The following is a 19,555-nucleotide window of genomic DNA, read 5'->3' on the forward strand; positions in this document are numbered from 1 at the left end:
ATATTTCCCTAGTTGGAAAAATAAATGAGTTATATGCCTCATATGAACAAGGAGGAAACACAAGTCAATTAATATATGTCCCTTACTTTCATGAACATAAAGATAAAGAGAAATAAATTAGTTATGGCTTGCAGTGGCAATAGCAATAAGAGAACATACGCTCCAATACCAGGGGGTTTATTGCATGTGCGTAAAGTGTTGTCCCAGATAAGCCTGTGCAGTCTGCACAGGCTTATCAGGGACAACATTTTCAGCGTTTATAAAAAAAAATCTTTGAAAGAAAGTCTCTTCTTAGCAAAAAACTAGTCTAGGCAGAAAGTGTTGTCCCTGATCAGCCTTGCGGACTGCACAGGCTAATCTGGGACGACACTTTAGGCAAATGCATTTAACCCCCTTTTCACAGAGCAAGGCCCATATCTTTTGGATCATGCATTTTTCATTTATATGTAACTTAAATGATGTCTTCAACTCAGGCCAACAAGAATAAACCATAACTCACATTTCCATTTAAGATGTTTGTTACGTTTGATGTACCGATATGACCAAAATTTCCTTTAATGAGAGGTTATTGGAAAAAATCTTGTTGCAAATAAAGAATGTGTTAATTTTTTATGATAATAAAAATACAATTTGCAAGATTACAGACAATTAATTTTACTACCTTTAAATAAAACTATAAATACTGCATACAATCGGAACCACGTTCTAGATATGCCCGTGAATGCTATTCCATTCCACCCACACAAATTAATCATTAATGACTCTTCAAAGAGGAGACACAATTTTTGATGTTGGTCAACAAATCAACCACAAAATCCATCTAATACTACTTGGCTGTCAGGTTTTATGATCCTTGGATGTTTTTTTAGGCAGGTATGAGCAAATTGTGGTTACATCACATCAGGGAGGTTTAAAACAGCAGCAGATTCAAAAATGACTTATCTAAAACCTATTTTACAATTCACAAAATAATGTTTCGAATGAGTAAAATGTGCATATCTTGTTTACTTAGAAAAGTATGTGATAATATTTCAATTGTTTTGTGCAATCCCAACAATCTTTAGTATCGTCATTACTTTCTTTTAAAATAAATATCTTGTGCTTATTGAAGTAGGAGCACAAATGTCATTCAATGTAATGTGATAATTTATAATCTTCATGTAGCCAACACATTTTGAGTAGATCTTATGTTGGGACTGGCTTTGTTTTGCTTGTTTTTTACCACTGACATCTAAAATTTCTTTATATTTTCTTTCTTTTTTATATAGAGTAATATTTGCATGAGCTTTTTGTTTGGTCTCTTAAACAAATAATAACACATACATGTATTATAGAAACTTTCAATTTAATCTGTGTTTTTCTAAATTTATGTTTGCCTCATACTTTCTACTTGGCCAAAACCAAGCAGAAGCCAAACATAATTAGATGGCAAATTGGGCTTTATACATCATCATTATATATGTTTACAAGAACGATAAACGGTAAGTTCAAAGACATTAGGAAAATTCCATGTATTGTTTGTATTAAATAATGTTCTGTTTTAAACATACGGCCTAAGCGAATCGAACCAGATTTCATCATGTACCCCAGGATTCGACTTTACAGTTGGTTGTCGATGGTATATCAATTTGGTTTGGAATGCGCAACAATGCTGATGCGATACCCAAATACTGACTGCACCTGGACCTATAAGTAGGCATATTGAAATTCCAGACATCAGATTTGTATTGCTTTTGCAAAGTATCCAGCAAGACCATAGGGTTTGTTTGGATGCCACCATCTGTGGGGTTTCAGGATCGTATCAGAGAAGTTCCCTGTACCTTGTTAGTACGAGCATCTGTGGAACGCAGCAAATGCCACCTCACAATCATTCTGATATTGGGTGATGGCAACTTTAAAAGCAATTACTTATTTTCAAATGCAATAAACAATCTTCACCACTTGACTGAAAGTTGACTGTGTTTCTGGGCTAGTATTCACAAAGCGACTTAGATCAATCTTAACTTCAGATATACTTTCAGAAATTTTTTAAATCCAAATTTTTCTGTTTAAGCAATGGTACTCTACCAAACCTCTAACCACTACATGTGATTATCAGTTCAATATATTGTGATAATAATTTATTTCCTATATATTAAACAGGAACAAGCAAGCAGTTACCGGTGTAAAAAATGAAGGTATCACTAAGAAATCAGGTGTATTCTGGTAAACAAGATGATATTAAAGACCATTTCATTGAAATAATGTAATATACCATGTATGCATGAATATATTACCTGTCGCTGTTTAATCTATACAGTGTTGTTACATATCTTACACTTGTGGGCCCACACCAATGGTTCATGTGTGTTCATAAATAACTATTGCATAACAAAACAGGCTAAAAGTGTCCAGAACCCAATGAAAGTAGAATTTAAGGTTTTTCATCCAGATTATTATGGTTACAAAAAGGTTGTAAACAACAAAAATGAATACTATAATACCAAAATATACATGTTATAACTGGAAGGACAAATGTGTGTCCCTAGGCGACATTCCACTGTTTGTGACAAACCTTCGGCAACTAAGACCACATACTGAAGAATATTTACAGAACATCGGTAGTAGTTTTACATTTCTAGTTTCCTCTGGAAAGCATAATTGGACTAACAAACATATTGCACAATGTCAAATCTATATGCCTCACGCCCATTCCATTGAGAGTGGATTCTTAAATAAAGATATCAAATGAGATGCAAACATAAAATATGGTGAATGTAACTAACTCTCTACAAGGGAGGCTATTTAAAATCAGAGGTTGATGATTTGTCAACATGAAAAATGTGGCAATACATTTAGTACAAAGAACCAGTCTGGTTAAAAAAACAAAACAGTGCATAATTCATGGCAAACTTAAGTGTGCAAAAGACTAGCTTCTAGTATGCACAGCATGTTATGTAATTCTCATCTAATATTATATTTAAGTAAATAAAAATTGTCATTTCACCGGAATGAATTGTAGCACCGCAATATGACTCTAGGCAATTATAATCCCCATCACATCATAATATGAGTCGCGTTCTGAGAAAACTGGGTTTAATGCATGTGCGTAAAGTGTTGTCCCAGATTAGCCTGTGCAGTCCACACAGGCTAATCAGGGATGACACTTTCCGCGTAAATTTGATTTTTGCAAAGAAGAGACCCCATTTTAATGAAAAATGTCATAAAAGCAGACTGCACAGGCTAATCTAGGACGACACTTTACGCACATGCATTATGCCCAGTTTTATCAGAAAGCAGCTCATAATATCTCAATATTATTGGAGCAGTTTGGAAATTACATTATAAGGTACTCTCTTAACTTGGAGATATTATGAAAAATATGTTTAAATAAGACAAAAAATCCAAATAATACAATTAATAACAATGGAAAGGAGGCCTGGGTGTAATTTAAAGGAGACAACATTGAATCACATAAAACATGTGACAATTATAATCTGTGCACAATGACAGATAATTCTGCACTAACTACTCGTAAACAGCAGAAACCCTCTGCAGCTAATAACAAATATTGTTAATCTTGGCCATATATTAAACAGATTCGTGACTTGGTTGCATAGCACAGACTATCGTAAATAATCATTACATTTATCCATGTATCAGAGAGCAAAGAAGAATAAAACATGACATTGTGATTTCACCACTTGAACTTTTTTTTTCCACTTATCATCTTAAATAATTACAAATTAGAGTTTAAATATGAAATGGGCGATTGCATTAAATGATATGGCCCTTACTTGAACATTTGATTTGTGGCATAGCGGACCCACATACATCTGCAAAAATTAGTGTAACAAAAAAAAGGTTTTTACTGGAAATAGAAATGAGAAACATTTGGGATAAAAGTCGCTCTTTTAATCACTATTTTATACAGCTCCTGTTGAAAACTTAACATAAGTAACTGCTTTAAAAAATCATACAATTCTTAGTTAGCTTTTTGTTCAGACGTCGTCTATTTATTGGGTGTAAAACTAAAGTATTTTTGATTTAAACATGTCAGAAATTTTTCATAAAAAATTTGATCTTATAAATTCACTTAAGTAAAACATAACTCTTTCAGTGCTGGAACTGAATTTTGAAGTCCTTTGCAAACAGTTTGGATCCAGATGAGACGCCACAGAACGTGGCGTCTTATCAGGATCCAAACTGTTCGCTATTCTGAAAGTATTCTTTGAAAAAAATCGAAGAAAATGCAAATTTTAGAAATTCAGCAGACGACATTTTTGCAGACAACAAATTTGCCAGCATGCAAGGGGTTAAGTTACAATTTTTATGAGGATCTTTGCCAATACCTGCAGAACACTTACACATCTAGACTGCAGTTGTCTGGCCTCTCCATGCGAATTCCTTGCTTCAAGTACTTCAGCAGATCTGCATTCGACCAGCTGGGGTACGGAGATCCCCCCAGAGATACGATCTCGTACAGCAAGATTCCAAATGACCACCTACACAAGGAAATATTAAGATAGTTTAGAACTGAAATGCAGTATCCTATTGTTGCAGCATAAAATGAAGCCTCGCTCTGGAAGTACGCAATTTCATGCATGTAAGTAAAGTGTCCCTTTTTTCTTTTATGGATTTTTCTCTTTAAAGGAAGTCAGACTGCACAGGCTAATCTGCGATGACTCTTTACGCACATGCATTAAGCCCAGCTTTCCCAGAGCGCAATTCAATCCGTCAAGTACGTTAAGAAGTTGAGTGGTGGTTGGGTTATCTCTGTGAGGAGCACTTTCCCAGAAAGAGGGGTCACAGGCTGGAGTCCACAATCTGAGGAGCAATTCCCTGATAGAGGGATCACAGTGAGGAGCACTTTCCCTGAAATAGGGGTCACAGGATGAAGTCGACAGTCTGAGAAGCAATTTTCCTGATAGAGGGAGCACAATTAGGAGCACTTTCCCAGCAAGAGGGGTCACAGATTGGAGTCCACAGTCTGAGGAGCAATTTCCCTGATAGAGGGATCACAGTGATGAGCTCTTTCCCTGAAAGAGGGGTCACAGGTTGGAGTCCACAGTCTGAGGAGCAATTTTCCTGAGCTCTTTCCTGAAAGAGGGGGGGGGGAAAGGTTGGAGTCCACAGTCTGAGGAGCAATTTCCTTGATATAGAGATTACAGTGAGGAGCACTAGTACTTTCCCTGAAAGAAGGGTCACGGGTTTGAGTCCACAGTCTGAGGAGCACTTTCCCTGAAAGAGGGGTCATGGGTTTGAGTCCACAGTATGAGGAGCAATTTCTCAGATAGAGGGAGCACAGTGAGGAGATTACCGTGAAAGAGGGGTCACAGGTTGGAGTCCACAGTCTGAGGAGCAATTTCCCTTATAGAGAGATCACAGTGAGTTGCACTTTCCCTGAAAGAGAGGTCACAGGTTGGAGTCCACAGTCTGAGGAGCAATTTCCCTGATAGAGGGATCACAGTGAGTAGCACTTTCCCTGAAAGAGGGGTCACAGGTTGGAGTCCACAGTCTGAGGAGCAATATCCCTGATAGAGGGATCACAGTGAGGAGCACTTTCCCTGAAAGAGGGATCACAGGTTGGAGTCCACAGTCTGAGGAGCAATTTCCCTGATAAAGGGATCACAGTGAAGAGAACTTTCCCTGAAAGAGGGGTCACAGGTTGGAGTCCACCGTCTGAGGAGCAATTTTCCTGGTAGAGGGATCACAGTGAGGAGCACTTTCCCTGAAAGAGGGGTCACAGGTTGGAGTTCACAGTCTGAGGAGCAATTTCCCTGATTGAGGGATCACAGTGAGGAGCACTTTCCCTGAAATAGGGGTCACAGGATGGAGTCCACAGTCTGAGGAGCAATTTTCCTGATGGAGGGAGCACAATTAGGAGCACTTTCTCAGCAAGAGGGGTCACAGATTGGAGTCCACAGTCTGAGGAGCAATTTCCCTGATAGAGGGATCACAGTGATGAGCTCTTTCCCTGAAAGAGGGGTCACAGGTTGGAGTCCACAGTCTGAGGAGCAATTTTCCTGAGCTCTTTCCTGAAAGAGGGGGGGGGGAGGTTGGAGTCCACAGTCTGAGGAGCAATTTCCTTGATATAGAGATTACAGTGAGGAGCACTAGTACTTTCCCTGAAAGAAGGGTCACGGGTTTGAGTCCACAGTCTGAGGAGCACTTTCCCTGAAAGAGGGGTCATGGGTTTGAGTCCACAGTATGAGGAGCAATTTCTCAGATAGAGGGAGCACAGTGAGGAGATTACCGTGAAAGAGGGGTCACAGGTTGGAGTCCACAGTCTGAGGAGCAATTTCCCTTATAGAGAGATCACAGTGAGTTGCACTTTCCCTGAAAGAGAGGTCACAGGTTGGAGTCCACAGTCTGAGGAGCAATTTCCCTGATAGAGGGATCACAGTGAGTAGCACTTTCCCTGAAAGAGGGGTCACAGGTTGGAGTCCACAGTCTGAGGAGCAATATCCCTGATAGAGGGATCACAGTGAGGAGCATTTTCCCTGAAAGAGGGATCACAGGTTGGAGTCCACAGTCTGAGGAGCAATTTCCCTGATAAAGGGATCACAGTGAAGAGCACTTTCCCTGAAAGAGGGGTCACAGGTTGGAGTCCACCGTCTGAGGAGCAATTTTCCTGGTAGAGGGATCACAGTGAGGAGCACTTTCCCTGAAAGAGGGGTCACAGGTTGGAGTTCACAGTCTGAGGAGCAATTTCCCTGATTGAGGGATCACAGTGAGGAGCACTTTCCCTGAAATAGGGGTCACAGGATGGAGTCCACAGTCTGAGGAGCAATTTTCCTGATAGAGGGAGCACAATTAGGAGCACTTTCTCAGCAAGAGGGGTCACAGATTGGAGTCCACAGTCTGAGGAGCAATTTCCCTGATAGAGGGATCACAGTGATGAGCTCTTTCCCTGAAAGAGGGGTCACAGGTTGGAGTCCACAGTCTGAGGAGCAATTTTCCTGAGCTCTTTCCTGAAAGAGGGGGGGGGGAGGTTGGAGTCCACAGTCTGAGGAGCAATTTCCTTGATAAAGAGATTACAGTGAGGAGCACTAGTACTTTCCCTGAAAGAAGGGTCACGGGTTTGAGTCCACAGTCTGAGGAGCACTTTCCCTGAAAGAGGGGTCATGGGTTTGAGTCCACAGTATGAGGAGCAATTTCTCAGATAGAGGGAGCACAGTGAGGAGATTACCGTGAAAGAGGGGTCACAGGTTGGAGTCCACAGTCTGAGGAGCAATTTCCCTTATAGAGAGATCACAGTGAGTTGCACTTTCCCTGAAAGAGAGGTCACAGGTTGGAATCTACAGTCTGAGGAGCAATTTCCCTGATAGAGGGATCACAGTGAGTAGCACTTTCCCTGAAAGAGGGGTCACAGGTTGGAGTCCACAGTCTGAGGAGCAATATCCCTGATAGAGGGATCACAGTGAGGAGCACTTTCCCTGAAAGAGGGATCACAGGTTGGAGTCCACAGTCTGAGGAGCAATTTCCCTGATAAAGGGATCACAGTGAAGAGCACTTTCCCTGAAAGAGGGGTCACAGGTTGGAGTCCACCGTCTGAGGAGCAATTTTCCTGGTAGAGGGATCACAGTGAGGAGCACTTTCCCTGAAAGAGGGGTCACAGGTTGAAGTCCACAGTCTGTGGAGCAATTTCCCTGATAGAGGGAGCACAGTGAGGAGCACTTTCCCTGAAAGAGGGGTCACAGGTTGGAGTCCACCGTCTTAGGAGCAATTTTCCTGGTAGAGGGAGCACAATTAGGAGCACTTTCCCAGCAAGAGGGGTCACAGGTTGGAGTCCACAGTCAGAGGAGCAATTGCCTTGATAGAGGGAGCACTGTGAGGAGCACTTTCCCTGAAAGAGGGGTCACAGGTTGGAGTCCACAGTATGAGGAGCAATTTCCCTGATTGAGGGATCACAGTGAGGAGCACTTTCCCTGAAAGAGGGGTCACAGGTTGGAGTCCACAGTCAGAGGAGCAATTGCCTTGATAGAGGGAGCACTGTGAGGAGCACTTTCCCTGAAAGAGGGGTCACATGTTCGAGTCCACAGTCTGAGGAGCAATTTCCCTGATAGAGAGATCACAGTGAGGAGCACTTTTCATGAAAGAGGGGTCACAGGTTGGAGTCCACAGTCTGAGGAGCAATTTCCCTTATAGAGAGATCACAGTGAGGAGCTCTTTCCTGAAAGAGGGGGGGAGGTTGGAGTCCACAGGCTGAGGAGCAATTTCCTTGATATAGAGATTACAGTGAGGAGCACTAGTACTTTCCCTGAAAGAAGGGTCACGGGTTTGAGTCCACAGTCTGAGGAGCAATTTCCCTGAAAGAGGGAGCACTGTGAGGAGCACTTTCCCAGCAAGAGGGGTCACAGGTTGGAGTCCACAGTCTGAGGAGCAATTTCCCTGATAGAGGGAGCACTGTGAGGAGCACTTTCCCTGAAAGAGGGGTCACAGGTTGGAGTCCACAGTCTGAGGAGCAATTTCCCTTATAGAGAGATCACAGTGAGGAGCACTTTCCCTAAAAGAGGGGTCACAGGTTGGAGTCTACAGTCCGAGGAGCAATTTCCCTGATAGAGGGAGCACAATTAGGAGCACTTACCCTGAAAGAGGGGTCACAGGTTGGAGTCCACAGTCCGAGGAGCAATTTACCTGATAAAGGGGTCACAGGTTGGAGTCCACAGTCCGAGGAGCAATTTACCTTATAGAGAATTCAAAAAGGGGAGCACTTTCCCTGAAAGAGGGGTCACAGGTTGGAGTCCACAGTCTGAGGAGCAATTTCTCTGATAGAGGGATCACAGTGAGGAGCACTTTCCCTGAAAGAGGGGTCACGGGTTTGAGTCTACAGTCTGAGGAGCAATTTCCCTGATAGAGAGATCACAGTGAGGAGCACTTTCCCTGAAAGAGGGGTCACAGGTTCGAGTCCACAGTCTGAGGAGCAATTTCCCTGATAGAGGGATCACAGTGAGGAACACTTTTCCAGATAGAGAGGTCATGGGTTGGTCTCCAGCAGACTTTTCTCGGCCTGTTACATATAGTACTCAAATAATGGTTTTAATAATTCATCTACAATTAACTTTTGTTGGTGCGCAAAAGAGTAAAGTGAGAAAGAAATAAAAGACAAACAATATATTGCACACAAAGCCTTTGCAGATCATGCTGAATGTGTTTTTTTCATGCAAACATCTTACACTGCATTTTAAGCACTCTCCCAAATCAATGCTGTCTTTTTTATGGAGAGCAATTTAAGACTGCATAAAGAAATTGCACTCAAACTACTTGTACAGTGCAATTTGATTGTAAAAAAAAGCCACTTCAAATTTACGATATACAGTCCTAAGCCCTAACAAATCATTGCATCTGCGCCAAGACAGACAATGATTCTGAATAGATAACGCATCTCTGTACAACCAGGACCATTTAGTAAATAATGAACATTATCTGAACAGGCAATATTTGTTTCGCTCTCAAGGTACACTTTGATCGCGACCTGCGCAAATCAAGCACTTCTATCATATATTACAGAAATAAAGGGTATAATAGATCTTCGAGTACTTAATTTGTTTGCACAGCTCTTGTTGAAAAAGCAAGCATAATCTTGAGGATATTGTAGCTATAAACATATTGCAAATTTATACATCAGACACCCAACATTCCTGACATATCAACGTTTTATAACAAGGCAGTGAATTATGGAATAATCACTATCAATCTGCACATATTTATTAAAGAAAAGTGGTAAAAATAGTGTCTAAATATTGAATGAAGGTCTGGCTCTTGGTTTGCCTGTTAAGGAATCCGTTATTTAACATGAATGGTATGTTTTGAGTTTTAATAAAAGGGACAAATCAGAAAAGAAACTATCCTTTTTATTTATTTAAGACTTGTTAAAAATTGGACTAATGCATTACAATGCACACACTTTGGTATATATATTTGGTATAAATAAAATATGTGGTATAAAACAATGACAATTCACAACATGAAAACTAATTAACAAATTAAGACGATATTGAAAATACTCCTCCTTCAAATCACTCACTCAATAACAAAAACATAGTTTACAAATACTTCTGACTTTAATTAATAACTTCATTTACTGCCAAAAAATTAATTAATTATTAATTAATACTATTTACTCACACGTCACTTGCTGGTGAAAAGACAAGATTAAAAATTGCTTCTGGTGCCATCCATCGCAAAGGTAGTTTTCCGCCACGCCGATGAACGTAAATCTTATTAACGTCATGGTAAATGTAGCGGGCGAGACCAAAATCGGCAATTTTCACGTTCTTGTTTTCTCCCACAAGAACGTTTCTAGCAGCTAGATCACGGTGCACAAACCCTTTCTGGTTCAAGAAGTCCTAAAACAAAGGTGACATTTTGTATACATTGACAAATTTCTAGGTACAAATAAGTCGAACCATTTAATTGTAGATAATTTCTTTGAAAAAAAAAACATAGTCTTTTTATGTTTTGGTTTTGTTAAATAAAATGGACCCATTTGATATTGTAATTAAAAATTAAATAATCACAGCTTGATTTTAAATCTCAGACCTCCGTGCAGTATATTAAAATATATAACATATGAAGCAACAATTCATTAAAATAATATTTGTTTTGTAATGCTTTTCTCTGGGTCAGCATTTAATTTTGAATTGATTTTAATACAGTAGACCACATAAAAGTCAAAAGGTCAGAAAATTAGACCATAATATTTTAAGGCTTCTAAAGCAAAACAACCAACATTTGATTCCATAACAATTTGTTTATTGATAAATGTAAAAAAAATGTCATACAAAAAGCAACTAGGTTACAAAACGAAACTTAGCACCCAATGCAACTCTTTACAACTCATACAATTTCGGGTCGTAAGGCATAATACTTTAATCCCCGTCTTCCAAGGTCTGTTAAAATTCGACCATTGTTAGGACATCAGTCAGCCAAGTTTCAAAAGCGCAATGATGTGGGAAATAATGGACAGAACAAATACCAATGTTTACACAGCTTTGTTTACATATTTGGTGAACTAAAACAATGCTTTACAAAAAGAATTATAACACCTGTCAACAATCATATCAACAATACTCGATTAAACATTTTAGGTCATGGTATTCACTTAAAAGGCAGATAAAGAGTTAATGCTAAAGTGCTTGGTGGTTTCTTTGAGCGCATGACAGTTTAAAGGGATTCCAGACCATAGATTCTGTCGTCCTTTTAAACACATTAAAATTTCATCAGATAATGAGATCCACCCTTGTCAATAGTTAACGTAAGGCATAGCTTAAAGAACCTATCTACATTTGTGAGATTTTTTACAGTCAACGCTTATGTTGTAGAATTTGACAAATATGCAAGGAGAAATTCCTTACGGCTGGGTGACATGCACATTTAAAAGGGCAAGAAATTGAAGATCATAGATCGCTAAACATATGAATCACTATTATTTCAGATAAAAAGGCTCTTACATGGAGTGATTCATAACCAATATACAGTCACTGTTTAAGTAAATGCAAAGCCTTGAAAAACAATGTACTTCTTAAAATTTTGATGACTAAGTATGACTTTTTAGGTTAGGTGATGTGGTCCATCTGTGCAACAAATTGCCTTAAACATTTGTGCACTCTTTTATTTTTACAAACTACAAATGTAACCTGTTTAATTCTGACCTTTGACCTCTAAACTGTACTTTGACTTCAGAAGTATTGATATGGTCAATGCACAAAACACACACTTATACAGGTGAAGATTTGTGCCAATAAGTTTTATATCTCCTGCATGGCTTAATAAGCAAAAGAGCAGGCAAGTCTGTGTCAATTGAAAATTACACAAACATATGTAATTAACTTAATCTAAAACTCGTTAAGCCAACAATTGCTTGTGAGAAATCATGTGTTTATAGGTTTAAATATTTTTCTACAAAAATACAAGTTTCTTTCTGATTTAGAAATGGAAACGTGGTGATGTTTGGAAAATAATAATTGTACAAAAGCTGGGAACGAGTTTAAAGTTTTCGTGGCGAAACTCAGAAACGTCTTTTTGATTTCTAACACCTATAAAATTTAAAGTTAATAGCTTGAACACTTTTGAATGAGGACAGTACATTTTAACAACAATTCAATATAAAATTCTGTTTATCTGATGATCAAATTTTTTACTATTATGTTGTTTAAGCAATAACATTATTCCGTATAAAATAAGTTACATTCAAACAATAGTGTGTGATCAAATAGATCCTAAATAAAAGATATTCAAGAAAAAAATATCCAAGGGAACTAACTAAAACAACAAACTTTTAGTGAATGCAAGGTAATCTCCCATGGTACAGAAGTACTGAAATAATATATTTATTCAGAAGAAATTGGAATATTTGTATAATTTTAACGTATAGATTTGTGGAAAATTGATAATTATTTTGTCAGCCTAATCTTGCCTTTTTCCAACTATTTAAACAACAAATGCTGTCACTTGAATTGCATAATGTCAAAAAGGATTGTTCTGACCTAAAAGTATGATATCTAACATCAAAGCTTGAGAAAACAGACAACTTTTATTGATTGAGAAAAAATCAGAAATCAAAATGTCTTATCTTGAAATTTGAATTTTCATAAAAATCATTTTCATAGTTATTTCTGAAATAATAAATACACTTTACATTAACACTCCAATGAGTTTAAATAAAACAAAATCACATTTGTTATGGTTTTATGTAAATTTAAATTACCTAACTTGAGCTGATTTTTTTTTTTAGGCTATTTGCAACGCAAATAGAATTTTGAAATACCAGATTTCAAAATCACCGGGGAAACAGTAGATCTTTTCCAAGCCTTCCCTTATTTTGGTAGACGAAATAGACATTTAATATAGTATTTCGTAATTCTTACAATTTTTCATTTAGAAACTTTTTTCTAACATTTTCTTCCAAGAACATTTCTTACACTATTTTTAGTGAATTTTTGTTAAGACCGTCTTACGTGAAAAAACGTTCTAAAACAAATTTCGTTCGTAAAACAATTCTTTTATTTGCAAAAGCGAGTGACTAGACATATTGGGATTCCATTATTTTTATTTTTAGAAATTTACCATCTACAAGGCAAACTTAAAAGAATTACGTCCCTTGAAAACAAAGGGAGACAATTATATTACTGCAACATGCGAGGTAGGGGACTTTTATTGTTTGGCAATAGTCTTGTTCTTCATAAAAAAAATCTTTTTGGTAGCCATTTACATTTTCATTCAGACAACTAGTCCTTTAACATTTACTTCAGCAGAAACTTCCCTGTATCTTGCAAATAGACTTTCAACGCCATCAGCGCTCTCGTTTAACACTTGATTAATGGCATGGAAATAAATAGTGCCACCATTCTATCTTTTGCTATTGTTCTTCAATCTTTGGTTAATATATCAAAATACACTGATGTTTCATCCTTTTTGGCCTGAATAAAGGGTCACTAGGCCAATCCCTTAAAAACTCAGGCAACACACATACTCAAATAAGGGATATGATACAGCAAGTTAAATTATTTAACTAAAGTCCCACTGAATTAAGTGTAAAACAAGTTTCATGCTCTGCCCTGAATTTTCACGTACCATTCCACTTGCAACCTGTTGAGCTACAGACATCAGGTCTGCTGGCGTGAATATTTCAAAGTCCTGGTTTACATAGCCATCTGTGATCGATTCATGCTGAAATGCAAATTAATTAAATTGATGTAAAGTCTATGGATTTGAATGGAAAACAAAGTAAATGCAGAATGCATCACACTAAAATAACACTATTCATTTTTTGTCAGAGGTGGTATTGTGGTATAAGGTAGCTGCCAAGAAACTCAATTTCTGTTGTTCTTACATATGTACATACTCCCAGGATGTAAGATTTTATTCCTAGGTGTTTTGATTAAAAAATGGGTACTGTGTAATAATGTCCATAATGAACAATATGAGAAAAATACCACAGCAATGGTAAATATTCTTGCTAAACACATAGTAAATTAATTTAATAATAATAATAATAATAATAAATTATTTGTAACAAACTTTTTTTCAGTCAATGTGAGGTTTAAACATTAGTATTTTTCTAACTGGGGATTACACTGCATATGATCCCTCTTAATCCATGTAAAAAGAAAGAAACCAAAAGTGCCGTTGCATTTATTAATTAACCCATTTATGCCTAGCGTCTAGAAAAAAGGATTTTGCAAACAGCGTAGGTCCAAAAGATGAGACACCACATGATGCGGCTTCTCATCTAGCAGGGTCTGCACTGTTTGCTTAAAGGAATTTCTGTAAGAAATATTCTAAATATAGAAATAAATATACCAGACATCCCTAATTTTGGAAATAAATTGATCCAATTTAGAAGGATGAGAAAGTCTACTAGGCATAAATGGGTTAAATTCACCTGTTTAATTTCCTGTCTCAGTTTTCTTAAGTATGCTAGCAGGTCCCCATTGGGCAGATGTTCCACAACCAGACAGTATGGCTGCCGTAGTGTGCAACAGCCAAGAAGACTGACTATGTTTCTATGGTAACCAATATCTTTCATCATCTGAATCTCGTTAAGGAAGTCCTGTATATACTTTTCTTCAGAGTTTTCTGAAAATTTATTATTTTGAATAAATGTAATTCATTTTCAAGATTTCTGCTGAAAAAAACATATTCAACTTACTTTAAAGCCTTAACCCGAATTTATGGATGGCTAACCAAATTAAAAAATGGCTAATGTGCATTTACTATAGGTCTATACATAAACAGTTAGTTAATACTCAGAAGGTCATAACAGTTCTCTGGTAACCATATAAACACTATCTATTGTTTAGGCCAAAAAAAAGGTCCTTTCTGGTCGCCCGACAGTGTCTTCCGAATCGGCGCCGACCCTCAACTTTTTAACAGGGTCGCCAAAAATAATATATTTTTTTTTTCATTTTCGTTCATATAACATGTAATATCAAGCAAACAACGCATATATTTACATGTATTTCTTATTTAAAGCCTTAGTAGCCTTCCATTCTAGTACCCCCCACCCCCAGACAAAAAAATCCTTACCTACCGACCCTGTTTTTTTTTCCAAGGAGACCAGAAACGGACCTTTTTTGGGTCTTATGAAGATGCTTATGAACCAATACAGAGTTGCTTACAGTAAAATTTATCTTTGCGTTTGCTTTTACTGACCACCTTTTCTCCTGGCAACACTTGATGACTCGTTTTTAAACCAAAGTCTTAAACATTGTTTCTTTATCTCAAACCTTAATACATTGTTTGCAATTCTAACACATTCATTTCCGAAAATGTCGATTTTGTAACAAAGGGAGGTAACAAAGACATGGTGTTTGACTACAAACATGTCATTTATCCGTTTTGTTGCAAGTACTTTCGACCCTTAACGCAATCGCCCGAAATAAAATAAAATAAAAAACGTATACATTAATAGCGCGATGCAATGCCGTTCTCGGATTTAGATTAACATTAATTTAAAAAAAAACCGAATCCTTTGTTAAATGAAATTACTTTTTTTTCTAGTGTGTTATTGTAGTTTGAGTCACGCTTTTTTTACTTGAAAAAAAACGTATGAAATGCTTTTTGTCTTGTGTCTAATTGACGTAGTGTAAAATAATGCAGTAGTGCGTTTGTTTAAATGACCCCAATATCGGGGATGGATTCGCTATTGTTCGTTCGTCTCCACCAACACTATCAATCTGATGAATTGAATGATTACATGAGATGTCCGCTAAATACCGAGTTTGACGTTACATATTTGTTTATTATCATTTAGTTTAAACGTTGTACTTGGTGACTTTGGGAGAAAATCGAAAGAATGCTCCCACAGTGTGGATCGAACCCGTGACCTCCCGGTAGCTTGGCGGACACCATATCCACTCCACCGCGACGTGTAATATGTATGGGTATCATTATAGATCATGCCAAGTTGTGAAATATCTATGGCGTTAATTAAAATCTTATAATATTGAACAGGAGTTCGAATATTAATCCGACATCGGCACGATATCTAGCGGGACATGCTACATGTGTCTTACCGGTGCGAAATAGAACCGACATCGCATTTCTAAATGATTGTTCATTGTATCATTCACGTTGATATTGAAGCGATAGACCAAACAAACAACAAAAGACCGTTAAGCCCTACAGTAGTTCGTTAGAAGAATGAAGGGGTCATGGCTGATAAAAAATACACCGGACCCGTCTTAATTTTTTTTGCAACGTCTTTTAATTTGCACATGTACGGTAAGTAATTCAAACAAAGGTATACACAGTAGCGTTTGCTGAAAAACCGTTAAAACAACTGGAAGCTGATAATTGTAAATGGTAAACTAAAATTGTTCCACGAAAATCATGTATTATTGCAATTATTGTATGGTCGGTTTACAATCCCGTTAAGTTAAAGCAGCACAGATTCCTTTTTTAATCGGGAAAATAACGTCATTGTGCTTTTATCATGGCGACATCTGGTCACGTTGTACTTCGCGATTTCGAGCATATGCAAAACTCGATATCAGGCCGATGTATAAAAATAGTAATTGCTAGAGCGATGCGACCCATTTTTTAAAAACAAAAACAAAACAAAAATATTCAACATCATCGGAATTTAAGTGAAGTGTACATGTAGGTTTTTTTCTAGAAGTGTGCTAATATATGTTCCCATGTTACACAATTACATGTGTGCCGTTTGTTGCGCGTTTAAATGAATGATCATGAAATTGCGGTTTAATAAACGGAACTTCACAAATAAATAAATAGATTAATAAACAAGTGTTCCGCGGTCGAAGACATATGCCCACAAACAGGGTTTTGAACCGGGAAGCGGACAACGACAACGAGCGAGGCCTGGTATAGGGGAGATAACCCTGGGTTATGGTTAGGTTAGGGTTAGGGTTAAGGTTAGGGTTAATTCTAACCCTTACTCTTACCCTCTAACCTCCCCATGCGCATTACAATACCAGGCCTTGCTCGTTGTCGTTGTCCGCTTCCCCTTTGAACTAGTGAGCCCAATTTCAATAGGAGTCATCTACTGCCCAAGGCCCATGCGCATGTGAAGTATCAAGCCAATCAGTCAATTCGTTGATGAGTTATTGATCGGAAACAATGTTCACACTTATTGCGACAGTGATCTTGACCTTTGACATGGTGACCCCAATTCAATCGGGCTAATCTGCTGTCCAAGGCCAACACACATGTGAAGTCAAGTATCAAGTCAATCGGTCAATTAGTTAATGATCGGTAACGATTTTCACACTAAATGTGATAGTGACCCTGAACTTTGACCTAGTGATCCCAATTGCAACAAGGGTCATCTACTGTCCAATGCCAATGCACCTGTGAAGTAACAAGCCAATCGGTCAATGCGTTGACGAGTTATTAATCGGAAACGATTTTCACACTTAGTGTGATAGTGACCTTGACCTTTGACCTAGTGACCCCAATTTCAATAGAGGTCATGTACTTTCCAAGGCCAATGCACATGTGAAGTATCAAGTCAATCGGTCAGTTCGTTGACGAGTTATTGATCGGAAACGATTTTCACACTTAGTGTGATAGTGACCTTGACCTTTGACCTAGTGACCCCAATTTCAATAGAGGTCATGTACTGTCCAAGGCCAATGCACATGTGAAGTATCAAGCCAATCGGTCAGTTCGTTGACGAGTTATTGATTGGAAACGATTTTCACACTTAGTGTGATAGTGACATGGACCTTTGCCCTAGTGATTTCAATTTAAATAGGGACCATCTACTGTCCAATGCCAATGTACATGTGAAGTATCAAGCCAATCGGTCAATTCGTTGACGAGATATTGATCGGAAACGATTTTCACACTTAGTGTGATAGTGACCTTGACTTTTGACCAAGTGACCCCAATTTCAATAGGAATAATCTACTGTCCAAGGCCAATACCGATGTGAAATATCAAGCGAATCGGTCAATTGGTTGACAAGTTATTGATCGGAAACGATTTTCACACTTAGTGGGATAGTGACCTTGACCTTTGACCTAGTGACCCCAATATCAACAGGGGTCATATACTGTCAAATGCCGATGCACATGTGAAGTATCAAGCCAATCAGTCAATGCGTTGACGAGTTATTGATCGGAAACGATTTTCACACTAAGTGTGATAGTGACCTTGACCTTTGACCTAGTGAGAGTGACCTGAACCTTTGACCTAGAAATCCCAATTTCAAATGTGGTCATCTACTGTCCAAGGCCAATGCACATGTGAAGTATCAAGCCAATCGGTCAATTCGTTGACGATTTATTGATCGGAAACGACTTTAACACTTAGTGTGATAGTGAACTTGACCTTTGGCCGAGTGATCCCATTTTCAATAGAGGTCATTTACTGTCCCAGGCCAATGCACATGTGAAGTATCAAGCAAATTGGTAAATTCGTAGACGAGTTATTGATCGGAAACGATTTTCACACTTAGTGTGATGGTGACCTTGACCTTTGACCTAGTGACCCCGATTTTAATAGGGTTCATCTACTGTCCATGGCCAATGCACATGTGATGCATCAAGCCAATCGGACAAATGGTTGACGAGTTATTGATCGAAAACGAACTGGTCTACCGACATTCAGACTGGTCTACCGACAGGTCTACCGACAGACATCCAGCAAAACAATATACCTCTTCTTTTTTGAAGAGGGGCATAGTAAATAGATTGAACATGGTTTTGACTCCTACTTATATTTAAAGACGTCTTGCGCGTGGTAATCCAATTTGCCTCCAAACGGACAATACAATGAGGAAACGGTATCGAGTCGATTCGTAAAAACACATTGAAAAAATGCTGACAAATCTTACGATCAATTTGTATATTTTGTCTTGCTGATCCTAGTGACAAGGGTAATCCTACTAACCTTGGATGATCTTTATAGCAACGGTCAAATAAGGCCCCGTTTGTTGCTGCGCCATGAACACGTCCGTACCGCGGTGTGTCAACAGACTCTTGCTCACCCGACCTATTCAGAACAACAACGTGGGGATATTGGGAATAGAACACATGACGCAAATTGAATATTGTCCTAGAATCGGCGGTTAATTACTTTATTTAACACACGTAAATACCTTGGTGGAAGAAAGATAAAGCAGCCTACAAACAAAAAACTTTGTAAACGAGAGTGCATGCATCTGTATGTATATGATTGAAAGTTTATACGATTGTAATGTATTTGTGTAAGTTAATTGCAAGTAGCTGATATTTAAAATTGTGGTACACAGTTGATTCGCATGCTGTTTTCTAATGAAAACTCATACAATGCAATTACTTGATGAACCAAATCAGACACTATTGAAAATAGGGGCTTGTCTTGTATACGAACGACGTGCAATGTGGCAAATGAATTGTCAGCAACATTGGTCGGATTTTACTGACAAGTGCAAAATAATTATGCTAGCATTAAACATCAAGTAAAACAGAAACGAATGATACCCACAAGTTAAGTTATGTACACAAGGAAAATACGATTGAACGGCCATCAAAATATGTGACAATACACGATATATTTATGGCGTAGGTAGGTACACACACAAGCACTGAAAATACATCGTTTTCAGAAGAGCTGTAATGCC

The 19,555-nt window shown here is 38.1% G+C and overlaps 1 protein-coding gene across 1 annotated transcript in view; it reads right to left on the reverse strand.

Moving 5' to 3' along the window:
• The window catches only part of LOC127875292 (uncharacterized), an 83,618-nt gene that overhangs the window by 36,148 nt on the left and 27,915 nt on the right, over nucleotides 1-19,555 (reverse strand). Inside the window, exons 20-24 of the mRNA XM_052420258.1 lie at nucleotides 18,844-18,945; nucleotides 14,369-14,562; nucleotides 13,558-13,653; nucleotides 10,111-10,331; nucleotides 4,347-4,484 (exon numbers count right to left, since the gene is read on the reverse strand). Coding sequence (XP_052276218.1) covers nucleotides 4,347-4,484; nucleotides 10,111-10,331; nucleotides 13,558-13,653; nucleotides 14,369-14,562; nucleotides 18,844-18,945 — 751 coding nt within the window. The remainder of the gene's footprint in view (nucleotides 1-4,346; nucleotides 4,485-10,110; nucleotides 10,332-13,557; nucleotides 13,654-14,368; nucleotides 14,563-18,843; nucleotides 18,946-19,555) is intronic.

This window comes from Dreissena polymorpha, chromosome 3 (assembly GCF_020536995.1).
Source record: "Dreissena polymorpha isolate Duluth1 chromosome 3, UMN_Dpol_1.0, whole genome shotgun sequence".
Classification (NCBI taxonomy): domain Eukaryota; kingdom Metazoa; phylum Mollusca; class Bivalvia; order Myida; family Dreissenidae; genus Dreissena; species Dreissena polymorpha.